Here is an 18,106-nt window from a genome sequence, read left to right as displayed (position 1 = left end):
AACCACAAAAAGATGGTATATAAATCCCAATCCCTTTCCCCTTCTGGGATTATCCAGTTGAAAGTAGTAATTAGAAGCTGACATCTTCTACTTTTTGTGCATCCTAAATGCTAAGTCTACCTACTGCATTATTAGACGTGCCAAGTCTCTCCTATTCAGCAGGAAACAGCTGCTTTTGCAGGTCATCCACCACACTTCCAGGGAGCCAAGAACTCCAGCTAAGCAGCCTCCTCTTCCTGCAACCACAGGAGATAGGTTAAACTATCATTACATTACATTGGTGTCTTCTGTCCCGCCAATACCTTTCAGTTCTAGGCGGTTTACAACAAGAGTTGACCTGGGCATTTCCAGGGAGAATACATGGAGGGGCATAATAAAAAAAAACGTCTAAGTCCCTTTTTGGCCTAAGTCCTTAAACGTTCAAAGCAGAAGCAGGGAAAGTGTCCATAACCAAAACAAACGTCCTTGTTTTGATTATGGCCTGCCTCTACTAAACGCCCAGATCACCACTACGTCTACAAGTACACCCCCACAATGTCTACACTTTTTGGCCATAATGAACCAAAAAACCGCCTAAGCTCCAGATTGGGCATCTCTCCTGCCGCGGGTCGCGGAAGTTCGGGTAAAGGGGTGATCACATCGCTTTAGGGGAGATGAGGCATCTCTCCTGCTGCGATGGTTGCGGTGGGTAGGTTGCCGGGCCGCTGAACTGATCGCGCTAGCGGCCATCAGCTCAGCGGCCCCTTTTTCGGCACTTAGACCTGGTTTGACTTCGTCTGAGTCAAAAAGGTCTAAGTGCCGACTAGGCAACCTGTGAAATGTTTTGGTTATACCTGTTGTACGCCTAGGTGTAGGTCGGCCCACCTTCCGCCCACTGCCCACCCTTTCCCCTCCTCTAAACACACCTCTTTTCTCTCTGTGCATTTAGTGGCAGGGGAAAGGCCTAAGCTGTTTTTAGATACGTCTAAAAACCAGCTTTGGTTATGGGTACTTGGACGATCAGGCTTTTTGATCGTCTAAGTAGCCATTTAGGACACTTTTTAGACGTTGGTTTTTTTTTTTTATTATGAACCCCATGGTTAATAGATGTAGTATGCGTTGGGATCTGTGGAGGGTCGATCAGGTTTAGTTAGGTCATTTGACAAATTTCTTGAATAGAAAGGTTTGAACATATAACCAACAATTGGAAAAATTATAATAACCTAAATTACACATTTTGGTGGAATACAATATGTCATATTTTTAAAATGGAAAGAGCAATAGCAATACAAAGAGGGACATACACTAAATTTATAAAAATATGGGGGCCATTGACAAATTACTACAATGAATAAATAGTTGGATTTTTCTTCTTCTTTTCTTCTTTCAAATATCTTTTTTGTGACACACATAGAGGGGGGGAAGTGAAAATAATTATTACATAATAGGCTATAATATGATATACAAGATGTAATGTGAAATTAAAAAGTAATAGAAGGGTGGGGGGAGGGAGAAGGGATAAAAATATATTTAGAATATGATGTATTAGATATAAAAGTGATATTGTGTATTTATCTATTGAATTTAATATTTTGTACACTTTATGTAAAACTTGAAAATAAAAAATAATAAGGAAAAAAAAAAGAAAGGTTTGAAGCTTTTTCTTGAATGTTTTGTAATTGGGCGTCATAGTCAGCAGATTGGAGAGGTGGCGGTCTAGTTTCGCTGCTCTGATGGATAATTGTCATATATTTTTTTGCTTTGTATACCTTTGATTAGGGGGTGGGTAAAGTGTGCATGAGTTCTCCTTGGTCTGGATGTGTTTTTCCTGTTTAGGCGGTTGCTCAGATTGCTTGGTCCATTTCCATTTAGGGCTTTAAGTAGGGTGCAGTAGAATTTGTATTGTATGCATGCTTGTACTGGAAGCCAATGTGAATCTTGGACGGCGGTGGTAACGTGGTCAAATTTTTTCAGTGAGTAAATCAGTCTACGAGCTGTATTTTGGACTGTTTGTAATTGTTTTAGCATGTTGGTTGGGCATGACAGGTATAGCATGTTACAGTAGTCCAGGAGACCTAGGATTAGCACTTGTACCAAGAGTTTGAATTGTTCGTTGCTGAAGTATTTTCTGATATGCCTTAGGTTGCGCATGGTTGCGAATGCCTTTTGGATCGTTTTGCTGATTTGAAGTTGCATGGTGCAGTCTTTGTCTGTCATTATTCCCAGTAGTTTTAGGTTGGGTTGCATGGGGTATGTGATGGAGTCTAATTTCTAGGTTTGTTATGGTTGGGGTTTTTTTTTTTTTTTTTTCTTCTAGAAGTAAGAAATTGGTTTTGTCTTGATTCAGCTTTAATTTGTGGTCTCTCATCCATTTTGACACTGTTCCTAGTGCAGTGTGTAGTTTGTTTGTTATGTTGGGGTTGGTTTGGTTGAAAGGCAGCAGGATGGTGATCTCATTTGCATAGCTGTATGAAATTATGCCTATTTCATCTAAGCGTGTGCCAAGTGTGGCTATGTAAAGGTTGAAGAGTGTTGAGGATAGTAGGGAGCCTTGGGGACTCCACAGGGGTTGTCCCAGGATTTCGACTGTTCCTTGTTTGCTTTAACTCTGTATTTTCTTGAGTGGAGGAATCCTTCAAACCAATTATAGACTTTGCCTGTGATTCCTGTTGCCTCCAGTGTTGTAATCTACTAGGTCAAATGCCGCTGTGAGATCGAGTTGTATGAGTAGCATTTTTTTTTGCCTTTACTTAAGTGCAGGACCAGTCTCGCATTATGAAGTGCAAAATCTTGCAGCTCTTGTTGCGAGACTGGTCCTTTGGCAGCAGGGGGTTATGTTTTAGTAAGCCATCTCCTGCTGCCCGAGTAGGAGGTGGCTTGTTGGTGCCGTGGCTGAGGTCTGTCAGGGAGTGGAGCCAGGAGGTGGAATGCATATGTCCAGCTGGTGTGGCTGGGTGAAGCAGGGTTATGGCTGGGTGGAATGGGGTGGTGCTGGGGGCATCTCTTTAAAAAAAATCTCCTTTTCTAAGAGCAGGCCCTCTTGGCAGCTCTGCATTAAGGAATAGAAGTTTGGTAGATATGAGGTTCCCTCCGAGGGCTGCAGGCAGTGGCCATTGGCACCTTGGTTTTTTTGTATCTTTGTGCATTTGGTGGCTGTTCTTTGGATTCAGGGAGGCACTGCGACTCATAGGGGCAGTGGTTAAAGCTACAGCCTCAGCACCCTAGGGTTGTGGGCTCAAATCCCACACTGCTCCTTGTGACCCTGGGCAAGTCACTTAATCCCTCCATTGCCCCAGGTGCATTAGATGGATTGTGAACCCACTGGGACAGACAGGGAAAATGCTTGAGTACTTGAATAAATTCATGTAAACCATTCCGAGAACGGTATGGAAAACTGAATAAATAAAATAAATATCTCCCTGCAGCAGGGCCTAGAGACAGCCAGTTTGCTGAACACCCTGGAAGTTGGGCTTAGCTTGTGAGTCCACGGCTATGCGTATTAACTCAAAGAGGATTAGCTTTCCTTGTGTTATTGACTGAAACCCCGCTCTCTCCCTGAAAGTTTTGTCTTTCCACACTGGTTTTGGAGAATGGTTAATGTCTCACTGGAAAAAAAACAAAAAAACCCACCACCTCACTCCCCTTACCACTTCAGCTTATAGAAATGAAAGGCATGACAAATGCCCTGTTCTAGGCTCCCTGCAGTTTTCTGCCTCTGTTTTCCTGTCTCTGATCTATCTTTTGGCCCTTATGGGAGTAATTTTTATAAAGCATTTTTCACATGTAAGGGGAGGGGATATCTCTGTAGTGTTATAACTCATTTCTGCTACAAAGTACTATACGGCCTTACCCCCAAGTACATAACGGACCTTTTCTCATTTTCTAATAACAAACTCAAGAGAAACACACACTCAAAAGACTCATTTCCCCTCCAGTCAGAGGCTGCAAAATGAAAAAACACCATGAACACCTTCTCTCTCACCAAGCAGCCCTATGGGGCAAAGACCTAGACCAACTACTGTTGCCCACTACTTACGGAAAATTTAGAAAACGCCTAAAAACATACCTGTTCCAGAAATACCTAAACAATTGACCCGATCCCCCCCCCCTCTCCCTCTCCATAATCCACCTACATTTACTGCACTGTTATAAATATAATATGTTATCTTCATCTTGTCGTAATTTTACATTGCCATTTATTCCAAACAGGTCCTGTCGGAAATTACCTACCAAAATGTATATCTTATATTTTGCTCAGCAAATTGCATTTCTGTACTATTGCCTCTTAAGGTCTCTGCTCTCTGTATTTCCTCTGTATATCTGCATATTGTATTTCGCTGTATATCCAGCTCTCCTGTATGTCGCTGTGTATCCAGCTCTCCTTACTGTAAACCGCCTAGAAGTCGCAAGATTGTGGCAGTATAGAAGAATAAAGTTATTATTATTATTATTTCTGGATTCACACCCCGGAGCTGCTTATATCTCTTCCAGATCTTCTCCCCGCTTCACTCTTATCCAAGGGTGCAGGCTGTCTGCTGGGAAGGAGGGGAGGGGGATTCTCCTTCGAGGCCCTGGAGTAGAAATCCTTCCCAAAGATAATTCAGAGACGGGGGTGCTCCACCTCTCTTTACTGAATTTAAATGCAAGACAATTACTGCTTCAAGGTAGGTTGTCCTTAGGTTGTACAACATTGAATAAACACCGTAATAATAATTACATTACATTACATTACATCAGGGATTTCTATTCCGCCATTACCTTGCGGTTCAAGGCGGATTACAAAAGGTTAGTTTAAGGACAGAATTACAATGAATAAAGAATTACAATGAATAAAGAATTACAATGAATAAAGAATTACAGTGTTACTGAATGACAGACTTATATGAATTGTAGAGAATAGCTAGAGAGATAATATGAAGATCTTAAGGGTTTTCAGTGGTCGTGTTGTTATTTCTGTTTTAGGAATTTCTTGAAAAGTGTGGTTTTTATTTCTTTTCTGAACGTCTTGTAGTCTGGGGTGGTCATCAGAAGGTTGGAGATTTGGTTATCCAGTCTTGCAGCTTGTGTGGCTAGGAGGCCGTCATGTAGTTTTGTTCTTTTCACTTCTTTGGATGGGGGGGGTATGAATGGGGAGTGCGTTTTTCTGTGTCTGGTGCTGGTTGCTTGGATGAGGCGATTGTTCAGGTATGATGGGCTGTCTCCATGTAGTGTTTTAAATAATATGCAGTAAAATTTAAATTGGATTCTTTCTTGGATTGGGAGCCAGTGTGAGTTGATGTAGGCTTCAGTGATGTGGTCGTGTTTTTTCAATGAATAGACGAGTCTTAAGGCTGTATTTTGGATTGTTTGGAGTTGTTTTATCGTGGTTGCCGGACATGGGAGGAAGAGAATGTTACAGTAGTCCAGTATTCCTAGTATTAGGGATTGTACTATAAGTAGGAATTGTGTGCTTTCAAAGAATTTCCGTACTTGTCTCAGGTTTCTCATGATTGCGAATGATTTTTGAGTTGTTTTGTTTATTTGTGGCTGCATTGTGCAGCATCTATCTATGGTCATGCCTAGTAGTTTTATGGTTGTTTGGATGGGATATTTGGTTGTGTTTATTTCTAGGATGGTTGTGGTTTGGATCCTGTCGTTTTCTAGGAGGATGAATTTGGTTTTGTCTTGATTGAGTTTAAGTTTGTGATTTTCCATCCAGGTTGTGACCGCTTCCAGTGTTTGGTGAAGTTCCTCTGTCATGGTAGGTTTGGAATGCTCGTATGGGATGAGGATGGTGATGTCATCTGCATAGCTGTAGGATGTTATGCCTAGATTATCCAGATGGGTTCCTAGAGAGGCAGTGTATAGATTGAAGAGAGTGGGGGACAGTGGAGATCCTTGTGGTACGCCGCATGGGTTTGACCAGGATTCTGATTTTTCTTTGTTTGATTTTACACTGTAGGTTCTGAGTTTTAGGAATCCTTTGAACCAGGCGTATACTTTGTCTGAGATGCCTATTGCATCTAGTATCTGTAGAAGGATGTTGTGGTCTACTAGGTCAAATGCTGCCGATAGGTCCAGTTGTATGAGTAGCATTTTTTTCCCTATACTAAGTTGTTGTCTGGCGGTATCCATGAGGGAGCCTAGTAATGTCTCTGTGCTGAAATTTGTTCTGAATCCTGATTGCATGGGGTGTAGTAGGTTGTGGTCCTCTATGTAATTGGTGAGGAGTTTGGCTACTAGGCCTTCTGTAATTTTGACATATAGCGGTATTGAGGCTATAGGTCTATAGTTGGAAGGGAGGTTTTGTGGTGCCTTTGGGTCTTTTTGGATTGGGGTGATGACAATTTCGCTGAGGTTGTCAGGGAATGTGCCCTCTGTGAGTGTGAATTGGATCCATTGTAGAATTATGGTGCGGAACTTTATACTAGAGGTGGTAAGGAGATATGAGGGGCAATGGTTGAGGTCACAGGAGGCATGGCTGTATTTTTTGTATAATTTGTTAAATTCTGGCCATGTTATGTTTGGGAATTGAGACCAAGTTCTGTCTGCTGCGATTGCTTCTTTTCCTGTGGGGTGGATTGTGATTGGATTTTGGTTGGATGGGTTGAATATGAGTGTGGCTCTGGTGTTGGTGATTTTATTCTTGAAATGTTCTGCTAAGATGGTGGGTGATGGTGGAGGTGTGTTAATAATAATAATAATAATTTTATTTCTTATATACCGCTATACCATAAGTTCGAAGCGGTTTACAACAAGATACATACAATGAGAGTATGAGAAGTTTACAACGAGATACAATGTAATATTCCATGTTCATCCTCTGCATCTGTGAGTGCTTTCTGTATACTTTGCAGCCTTTTGGGGGTAACAGAGCTCCCAGGTTCTGGGACAAATCTATTCCCTTCTAAGTCACACAGTCTCATGTTCCTGGGATCCACTGCCACACTTGGTGGAGTAGCAAGGGTGAGAAGCACCCAGGGTAGTGGTGCCCCACCCCCGCCTCCACAGTCCACATGCTCCTTCCCCGCCCCCTCCTGCCACGTGCTGCTTTCCTTATCTGTTCCTTTAACGTTCCTGGCACAAGCATCGACTCCCCCCCCCAACCTGTAGTCATGCCAGCGTCAGCTCTTCTCTGACATCACTTCGTAGGTGTGGTGCCAGGAAGTGATGTCAGAGGAAGAGCCAACGCTTGTGTGATAGTGGGTTGAAGGGAAGTGGCATGCCCAGGTGTCAGTGGGGGGGGGGGGGGGGAGGCAGGAAGGAGCAGGAGGCAGAGAGGAGAATGGGTGCCTGCACCCTCGCCAAGACAGCGCCTGTGGCGGACCGCCATCCTCCTTTACTACTTATGAGGAATTTAGGAAACGTCCAAAAACACACTTGTTCCTAAAGCATCTAGACAACTGATCCACTCATCTCTTTCCCCCCAATAGCGATTAACTTGTTCTATTGATCACTCTCTCCTCAAAAATGGATTTCCTGTCCTATTAACCCTCTTTCTTCCTCCCCTCTTGAAGTCAATCAATTTGTACCTTTGCTTAATCTTTTGTAAACCGCACAGAACTTCACGGTACTGCGGTATATAAGTTGTTATTATTATTATTATTATTACTACGCCACTGGCCACACTGACTCTTCAAAAGAGGAATAATCTTGCACACCGAGGGGCCAATGCGGAAACTAACCACCAACTCAGCCGAGGGACTACCAACAGGTATATGTGCACGAGCAATGCATGAATGCTTGGGTTTAAATTTCCATGGCATATGTGGCTTTACATTGAAAGTTCACAGAGAGACCCTTGGTCGGCAATTATCTCCGGATTACACAGGCTTATGTTTATTTTTATTTGCGGTTTTACTTCATACCTAACAAATTAGGGACCCCCGATGAAGGCTTGTTAACCAGGGCAGGATTAATTCTTTGAGGGCCCCTAGGCACCCAAGTACGCTGGGCCCCCCTGGCCCTGCCCCCCCCAGCAACGTGCCCCCCCCCGCAGCAACAGCAACACCAACGCGGCCGAATGTGTTACAGGAAAGTCCCGCGATGACTGCTTCTACCGTTCCAGCCCCCTCCGACGTCACTTCTTCCAGAGCAAGTAAGTGATGTCAGAGGGGGCTGAACCGGCAGAAGCAGTCATTGCGGGACCTTCCAGTAACACATCCGGCCACATTGCCGCTGCTACGGGCGGGCGGTCCGTTGCCGTTACTGCGTGGGGGGGGTGTCCTTTTTGCCGTTACTCCGTTACTGCGTGGGAGGGCCTGTTGCCGTTGCCGTTGCAAAATAGCAAGGTTTGTCGCCCTCCTTCACTGGGCCCCCCTCACAGTTTCGGGCCCTAGGCACGTGCCTTTGGCCTAGTGATTAATCCTGCCCTGGTGTTAACCGAAACACGTACCATGTTGGGTTCCCTAGTTTGTGATTAGGTGGTGACATTAATTGTTTTAATAAACATAGCCTGCATCTTGCACGCTCGTCTGCAGTTTCTTTTGTTTTGTACAGTAATCTCAGCAATATATTACTGTGTGACCAGGGAGAGGGAAGGGGCTTTTCAAATTTTGAGTTGTTGCTGTTACTGTATTGCAATTTAAAGTCAATAAAAATATTGAACTGAAAAAGAAAAGTATTCATTTATGCTGCAGACATAAATGTGTAGCCGCAACAGGCCAGAATGGAAATTCAGAATCAATGGAGAGTGATGCATAAGGGAAAGGGAATGGGGGGACTTGCATAACGCCTTTTTGTGGTGAATGGTCACTTTGGGAAGCCACAAAACTTAGAGACTTAAAGAAAGCAACAGGTTTTATTAGCATACATATGCGACTCTTGAGCTCCAAGCTGGCTTCAGAAGTCCCGAAAACAGGACGTTACAGAGATATTTATACATTCTTCTGGCTATACAACTGAATTCTAGAAAAAACTGTTCACGTGTTACTTTTTTTAACAATCATTGGTCCTCAGCTCACACTAGCAGGTCATTAGCAGGTCACTTATCTAAGCCCTGCAGTCTTTCTGTTACATGTCATTTATGCTGAAATAGCCATAAGAAGTTAGAATGTCCAAGCTAACACCCAGTACAGGCAGGCTAGAACATGAGATAAAGTTAGGTCTGCAGCTAAACATAATTCAGCATTTTATTAAAGAGAAAACTTAGTTCAACACTTAGGAAAACCAGTCCAAGACTCCTTCAGTGGCTTTGGCATTCAAAGCTGATTTCAAAGTGGTGGGCACTGGAGGACTGAGCATAAGAGTAATAATTTGAGGCAGACTTGAACTCTTAACCTTGAGATGAATAGGCATGGATATAGAGTCTGTCTTCTATACCACCCAAAGGAGAGGGTGAGCCAAAGCCAGTGCGGAATTTAGACTTGGTGAGGCCCTAATCTATATAAAGCCTGGAGGCCCCTTGTTAATAAGTTACACCATATTGTATACCTTAGCTAGAAACAATACTGTATGTAAATGGAATTTTTAGAAAATTTATACACCACCTAAACCTAGGTGGTTTACATTTACATATGAAGCCATTTTAAAAGTACAAATGAAAATAATTCCATCTCGAACATTTAAATAAGTTTGATAAAAAGCTAATGTCCAAGGATGTCTTTTATCACGTCATACTGTGGAACCCCCTTACCACTCTTTAGGAGTGTCTTACTATCAATACAATCAACCAATGTAACATATGTACTAGAGTCTCTATAGATAGATAATCAATAAATACGTATCAATGTACACTGACAAAATTAGTAATTTGGATCACTTTTGCAAAATCAGGAAACTGATAAGCCTGAAGATAGAAAATTTATGCTTATAATATATTACTTAAATTCATTACATATGAAGCCATTTTAAAAGTACAGATGAAAATAATTCCACCTCTCAACCATTTAAATAACCTCCCCTTTTATGAAGCTGTGCTAGGCTTTTTTAGCGCTGGCCATGGTAGTATTAGAGGCATTGTTCATAGAAACTCTATAAGCATTAGAGCTTTTACTGCCATTGCCGGTGATAAAAATGCTTAATATGGCTTCATAAAACGGAGGGGGAGGGATAAATTTGATAAAAAGCCATATCAAAATTTTCAGAGAGCCCTAAGATGAAGCTAATTTACTCTGGGTTTTACTAAACTGCAGAAGAACTTTTTACCATGGGCCAATGAGGTAAATACTCCGACACTGATAGGAATTGAATGAGCGTTGAGAGCATTTACCTCACCGGCCTGCAGTAAGAAGCTTTTCCACGGTTTAGTAAAAGAAAATCTCGGTTTATTGGTAAGTCCAGCACTGAACCCTCCATTCTTTTTTTGCTGCCCTAGCTTTTTTATCCAACTTGATTGGTCTGCAGAAAGAGAAAAGTAGGGTGTTGAGTACTGCCAGAGCCACATTCTGCATGCATCAAATCAAAGTCTTTTGACTATTTGTATTATGAGAAAAGTGAATGTATGATCTCACGATGGAGGCCAGTGGTGATTACTCTCCAGGGATGGAAAACAATAGCTGGGAGGTGCTGGAATGCTGCCTGCTCTTGGACAGTCCTGCAGAATGGTCTCCCAGAGACTGGTACTGACCTCTGAACCAAAGGTAAGTAAATCTCCCTCCTGCAATAACAGCTCTTGGCAACTGAGAGACGGACCCAGACAGGCAATGAAAGACAAAGCATTAAATATACAGTATGTCTACGGAAAGAAGTTGAATTCCATGGTGAGAGCTCAAATCTCCTAGACCACTAATACTGCGTCATCTCTCCAGCTTTCTCGTATTCTAATCTCTGGCTCTGCCACAGACTCTCAGAATATAAGAGATATGGTGCACTGACCTGCCTAGTGCATTCCAGAATGCTGCCATGTTCCAAGATGGTGCCAGAGGCAGGAGTGAATGGGCATCACTCCTGCCTTCCTTAAGGTATAACCTAGAGAAGGACCAGGAGGATAGGGGGTGTCGCTAGAAACCAGGGCTTATTTATTTATTTTTTCAAGTAGTGGGGAGGGGGACCTCAAGGAATTATTTTTATTAATCATGTAGGGGTGTGGGAGTTGGCCAAGTAGGGGTTCCTCTAGACACCAGGGAAAGTTTAGTATGGGGAGGAGGATAGAGAGGGTGCTGATGTAAAAAGCTAATGGGCCAAGGAAGTCCAATGAAAATGTCCGGCTGGTAACTATGCACCCATTCGCTGGTGTAGTAAGGTGCTCACCGGCATGAGCAGCAACTCCTACTTGCTGTTCACGCCAGCCTTGGACCCCGTGCCTAGGAAGTGACGGCAGAGGGAGACCCGACGCGGGCAGCGAGTTGGTGATTCGGCCCACACCAGGGAAGTTAAAAGAGGGGTGCAGGGAAGGAGCGGGGGGCAGAGAAGAGGGCGGGGTAGGGTCACCACCGCCCCGGGCATATCTCACCCTGGCTACTCCACTGACTGATTGATTGTATCTTGTTATATGAATGTTCTGCTATGCTGCCCATTAAGATGTTTCATTGCATTGTACTAACATGAGTACCACATCAGTTAGATCAGCGGTCTCAAACCCTTTGAGGGGAGCACATTTTGGATTTGTAGGTACTTGGAGGGCCTCAGAAAAAAAATAGTTCATGTCTTATTACAGAAATGGCAATTTTGCAAGAGGTAGAACTCTTTATGGTTTCTAAATCTTTCCTTTTGGCAAAGTCTTAATAATAATATTGTCATTTATAGCTAAAGAGACATAATATCGAGAAACTATTTTACTTTACTTTTGTGATTACTTTTGTGATTTACTTTTGTGAAAACATACCGAGGGCCTGAAAATAGTACCTAGCGGGCCGTGGGTTTGAGACCACTGAGTTATATGAACGTTCTTGCATGCTGCTTATTATGATGTATTTGCATTCTGCTGACACTTATGTTTCTGCTACGAGTGCTCTAGTGTGCTCTTTTAATATGTAGATTTCTGATAAGCAAACGAAATCCTAGTAGTAGACATTCCACCTTATTTTCAAAGCTATTTAACTGGCCAAAAATGGCTGACGGTTAAATAGTGTTTTGGCACCTAACGGAGAATATTCATCCCAAGATAACTGGTTGTCTCTGTTGACTATTCGCCGTCGGTGCTGAAAATTTAACTGGCTGTATCGTGTGGTAAGCAGCAATATTCTGTATTGACTAACTAAGTTTAGTGGGCAAATCAGCATAATAGCAGGTCTGTCCTTACCCGCTATTAATTTAAACTAGCCAATGCTGAATATTCACTTAGCTGATTAACCTCCCCCCTTTTTTTTTTTTTTTACTAAGCTAAAGTAGAGGTTTGGACCGCAGTGCAGAGCGCTAAATGCAACACTCATAAAATTTCCCAGCATTTAGCGCTCGGCCGCAGTAGAAACCTCTACCACAGCTTAGTAAAAGAGGGCCTAAGTTAGCACCAGCCAACCGCCCCCCCCCCTCCCGGATATTCCTTGTTAACAGAAACAGCACATCATTGAAGATCTGAGGTGCTTAACTGCAGCACTCATGTGGGCTGCCTCCCGCCAGCTGACTATTGGCCCCAAGTGAACTTTATTGATGATTTATTCTTACATTTATTCATGTTAAAATTGTGTTAACAGCATTAATAATAGCATAGCATAACATCATAACATATCAATTCTCATTACTGTGTCAAGCCTAAAGACTCAGAACAGTTAACAAAAGTAAAACAAGAAAACCCAGCAAAGCCTGCAGTGAAAAATGCAAAACGAAAACCAAAACAAAACTGCAGGAAAATGTACAAGGTACAGGAATTTATTAAAATTGCAAAAATCTTAAAAACATATATAACATACAGTATAAATAAATATATCCAAAGAACTGGTCCTAATATTCATGTGGACCGGACCCGACATGATCCCTTTTTCAAAGAAACACTCCTCTCTCAGGAATCCTAAATGGTGGCACGTGATATATCAGAAAGCCAGATTGGATAAAATAAACACAAAAAAAGAACAGGCTTGGAAATCTCATGTCTGAATCACTGCACTTTAAACTCCGCACTTTGTGGTTCTTAGTGCAACGATTCAGTCTGTTCTTTTTTGTGTTTATTTTATCCAATCTGGTTTTCTGATATATCACGTGCCACCATTTGGGACCCCTGAGGAAGGAGTGTTTCTTCAAAACACGGACCGTGTTGGGTCCGGTCCATATGAATATTAAAGACCCGTTCTTTGGATATATTTATTGTAGTTTATGTATTTGTTTTATATATGTTATATATGTTTTTAAGATTGTTGCAATTATAATTAATTCCTGTACCCTGTACCTTTTCCTGCAGTTTTGTTTTGGTTTTCAGAACAGTTAACATAATGATTTAAAAAAAACAAACAAAAAACCCCAAAACATACATAAATCATTAAGCAACAAAATACAGTAGTATCTGAAACTCAAGGTAACGCCAACGTACAGAAAAAGATAACCCTCAAGCCATGCTACAGAGCAGCAGAAATTAAATGCTGAACTGCTCATTCTAATCCTGTGGGTGACTTGGCATGCAGTTTGATAAAAGGTGGGTGGCGGGGGAATTATCAATAAAAGTACAAAGTAACAAAAAAAAAAAATTTAAAGAAAATATTGTGAAAATAGCCATGATTTGAGTATTTTATAAATTCTTAAATAATTTAATTAGTTTTGGACCAAAATTTCTGAAGGCAGAGAATGGCACAGAGACAAGTGCAAAGGTGAAAAGCTTCTTAGTAGATGAGACTAATCTCGGTTTTGAGAAAAGGGGATACTGCAATTTAACATGACTATACCTGGTTGTAGGATTATTAAGTGAAAAAAGCAATGAAAGAAAAAAAGATATTCAGGACACAAACCATTCCTGATTTTAAAAACTAGACGGAAGGCCTTAAATTCCTCTTAAGTTGTATACTGTGTTGGGTGAAACTCTTCATAAGTTGGTTATACATAAATTGCTAGGCCCATTCATTCTGTCTCCCTCATCAGAGGCTGGCATAGCCGGCTGAAGTTTGAGCCCTGCCAGGATGTATCCTTTCCCTCTTTGGGGGGAAACATATTTTTATAAGTGCTGAAACAGCTGTTATAATACAGAAAGGCTTCGTAAGGAATCTGGAAAGCTTTAGAGTTTGGAAACAGCACAAGTAGAAATGGATTCACCACTCTATGACTGTTCAGTACTGTGTCTGCTGACTTTATATAAATATTTACTACTTTTGATTGTACAGGGCTATGTACACTGGCATGAACTCGTAAATAATTGTTGTGTGACTATATTGGGCCTTCATAAACGGTTCTGGACTTGTGTAGCACTGTGAATGTTGCTTTATAAATAGCTACCGAACTTTTTTTTTTTTAAATTTAAATTTTTAAACTTTGTACACTGCTGTGACCTGCATAAGCTAAGCAAAATATCAAATTTGAATAAATATAAACACACAGGGCCTTCGTCTGGCAGTGTGAAAAATGTTAATGCTTTTTAAATGTAGAGTACCAACCAAAATTCTTTACGGTGGGGAAGAATTAATTGTTGTTTTCTGTACAATGTATTCCTCTGGCCAGGGGCTATCAGGGGCTCCTTCCCCCTCCAGCAGCTCTTCTTCCTTCCTAGAGCAGCCATTTCTGGTCCCAGGCCTTTGAATCGCTTGGTAGTCAGCCTTTTCAGTGGTAGCTCAAGGCGAGTTAAATTTAAGCACGCTAGGGATTTCCATTCCAGAGGGTTTGAGTTTGTACCTGAGACAGTGGAGAGTTGTGTCTTGGCTAAGACTGCAAGGAACTGCACCGAGATTTAAACCCTGGCACCCCTAGCCTAGTTCTCAGTCTGCCGAGATAATGGACCACCCCAGCTTCAGAGGCCCTTGACCTGACCCAGGCTGCTATTGCTCTTTCTGATCTGGGCGGTTATAGCTGTCCCCAGCGCTGGTTCCTTTTTCTTGGTGGCAGGTACTCGCTTTTGAATTTTACTTATCCAGATAGTCTGACACCTGGGCTGACGGTGTGTTATAAGTGATTTACCACTTTGTGACTGCACAGCACTGTATCCAGAGTGAAGGGTACAATGCCGTGTGCTCTTGCACTTTATAAAAAGTCATGGTTTTATGTCTGTACAGTATACGGATGACACTTTTGTTAATAATAACCACTGTTCTGTAACCGTACAGGACTCTATATATCTAATAATCTAGTTATTGCTCCGTTGTCCTTGGAATTTTTTTGTTGTTGGTCTAAGCTGGAAGTTACAACACTTTAAATTCTAAATGGGTGAGAAATATTTATTTCTATATCTTCTTGTGAGGTACAGCTTGTTCACAGGAGATCAAATGGTGTTCCCCTCAACTTGTGGAAAACCCACAAAATATATTAAAAGGAGGTCTCCCTGTTTCTGGGAAGTAAAAGCTTTATCAGTTCTATGCATATTTTGGCCAGCGCCTCTTGTTTAGGGTGCTAATGAGAACTGCTTTTAAGAAGCGACACCCCCTCCTTCGATTTTTCCCCTCCCCTTCTTACCTTCCTTTTTAAAATTTATTTTTATCTCAATGTATTTCATACTGCCCCCAACCCCAGAACCTCTTGTACCAAAATTGCCTGTGTCTCGTTAGCCACTTATGTTATATTTATGAAATGTTCCCCTTTTAAAATTGCACCTTAATTTTGGTATTGTAAACCGACCAAGTACTCGCTGATGGTTGGTATGTCAAATATAGAATAAATTTGGAAACTCTATAGGTCCTGGTATGGATCTATCCCCTCCAACTCCGCTGCTCTCCCTCCTAAACCAAAAGCAATGTTTTGAATATGCCTTACTAATGGATTTGATCCCTTTTAAACATTGTTGTTGGAGTTGTGCCCAGTGTATGTCCTGTGTACTGCTTTCAATTAGCCGTGTGGGCATGCTTTCTCCCCAGCCAGCTGCTTTTTTTTTTTTTTTTTCCAGAGTTTAGCTCTGGACGTGGTTTGGGGAGGGAGTATAGGGTTTTTCACTCCCAGAGGGGGTCTCGCTTTCGCTTCCCAGCCTTCAGAGCACTAGAGGAAAAGGGGGTGTGTGTGTGCAGGGAAAGCAGGCAGGGAGCCGCCATGGATGTAAAACTGACTCTTCTGTTCCTCACCCTCTCCTCCGCTCTCCCCCCAGCTGCCAACCAGAGTATCGGCACGGACATGGTGAAGGTGCTGTTTACACCGATGGTGTGCAAGGTGCACTGCATCGGGGACCGCTGTGTGAATCACTGCGAGAGAGGCAACAGGACCACCCTGTACAGTGGAGAAAGCCCCCAGCCAGGCAGTACAACAGGCTTCCGTGTCTGTAAGTATGTCTCCCTTCCCTTCTTCTAAGCAGGGACCCAGGGGAGCCCTTGAAGAGTGGTGACCCTTTGATTTTGGCCAGATGTTACTGGGGGAGTAAGTGGGATTGGAGAGTCAAAGTTCTGCAGCAGGATTAGAAAGAAAAATGTTGCAGACCACAGGTGTGATCACTGTTGGATATGAGGGGAAAAGTTCTGTTTGTTTACATAATAACATAAGAAGTGCCGCTGCTGGGTCAGACCAGTGGTCCTTCATGCCCAGCAGTCTGCTCACCTAGCACTGGGATTCCGACAGCTGAAATGTGAGTGGCTGTGTCGTATCTCTCACTTTTCAGGTGTCTGCCTTTGCAGCCCTTTTCCTGCTTGGACTGGCTCACATTTGAATGTTGCCAGCCACTTTTCAGTGCCTGTGGGGTACGGTTACTAGATCCCATTCTAGATCATTTATTAATTTACTTATAAGGATTTATTTCCCACCTCTTTTTTTTTTTTATTATTTAAGAAATTCACTCAAGGTGGTGCGCATCAAGAATGAGTCAAACATAGGCAACAGACAGCAGTAAACATTTAAATAATAGAAGGTACGGCAAGTATGCTACATTACAATGTCAACACAATATGCAATAAAACATTTTAATAGGCATCGTAGGGTGTAAGCGAAGATCGAACATATAACCAAGAGCAACAGGAGTTACACAGAAGATAAGGGTGACTAACTTAAGGGACATGAATTCAAAAGTGCAGGAAAATAATTTCAGTTTTAGTAGCAAGTTCTGCACAGCTGCCGTTAGTTCTTGTGTCTGTGACTAGCTAGTTTCTTGACAACATTTTTTTCAGTTTAACTTAGTAGCAAATAATTATTTCCAGCCTTGCCAAGAATGCTGTATGGGTGCTAAATTCTCTCATGATACATACAAGGCACGAACACATTGACGCCGACTCGCTATTCCTGCAGAATCACAGAAGAGAGCTAGGCTTGGTACCTGTGTGGTCCTCTCTCACGGCTACTCGATTGTTGCACCTTGTTAAAGGTTTAAAGATGCTCAGGCTGTTTTTGCCCCTCTCTCCTGGCTTGTGACTTCGTCGTTGAAGGCGAGCCCTGCTTGATATCAACGAGCGTGGCAAACATAGTCCCTCACTGCTAGGACCGCTTTGGTGGGATGGTTCTCGGGACATTTGCATCCATGGCAATTCTGAGAAACTGCAAACTGTTAAAATTGCGGCATCCTTCATGTAACAGATAACTATTTGAGACCAGGATAGTTCTACCGTTTAATTTTGTTGATTATCGTTCATGACGTGAGACACAGGGAACATGGGACAGAGCATTTTGCCGTAAAGCTAACTGGGTTTAGAGGACATTGTGTGTATTCTCTTGATATGGAGATTGCAGCTGTATTATGTGGATGGCTGGAGTAGGATGTGTGCTCATGTGTAATGCTTTCAATAGAATCATAAATCCTAGCATGATCAGAGCTGCTGTATCCTCAGTTCTGGGCTTGGACCCAAGGAACGCCTCTTAAAAGGTTGGAAGCTTTAATTTCTAAATACTTTTGGCGGTCTATCTTTTTTCTAAATATTTGACTGTTTAATGAATCATCTCATTTCATGTAACATGTTTACTTTTATAACTTTTTGTAAACTGCGTTGAACTTCTGGTTATGTGGTCAATAAGCACAATGTTATGTTATGTCTTCCATGCTCTACCTTGTTTTGGAGAAAATATTCAACTTTATATAAGGCATGGTAGCACGGCACCCAGAACACCTGTAACTCTCCAACCCCATTCTGACCGTCCTTTTTTTAAAAAAAAATTTTCAACATTTAATTGCATTTCTAAGACTGCTGCTACCAGACAGGCTAGAAGGGCAACTGGCACAAGGGGATCTGCCATT

General features: G+C 42.2%; 1 protein-coding gene across 3 annotated transcripts in view; it reads left to right on the top strand.

Annotated features, from left to right (window-relative positions):
* The window catches only part of LTBP4 (latent transforming growth factor beta binding protein 4), a 506,304-nt gene that overhangs the window by 208,425 nt on the left and 279,773 nt on the right, over positions 1-18,106 (top strand). For all 3 annotated transcript variants that reach the window (XR_004540381.1, XM_033955323.1, XM_033955322.1), the window contains exon 5: positions 16,043-16,213. Coding sequence is in view for 2 of the 3 variants with exons in the window: in XM_033955323.1 (XP_033811214.1) it covers positions 16,043-16,213 (171 nt within the window). In the remaining variant the exon portion in view is untranslated. The remainder of the gene's footprint in view (positions 1-16,042; positions 16,214-18,106) is intronic.

Source organism: Geotrypetes seraphini, chromosome 8, assembly GCF_902459505.1.
Source record: "Geotrypetes seraphini chromosome 8, aGeoSer1.1, whole genome shotgun sequence".
Lineage (NCBI taxonomy): Eukaryota > Metazoa > Chordata > Amphibia > Gymnophiona > Dermophiidae > Geotrypetes > Geotrypetes seraphini.
Note: the sequence above shows the minus strand (reverse complement) of the source record. Positions and strands in the feature narration are given on the sequence as shown.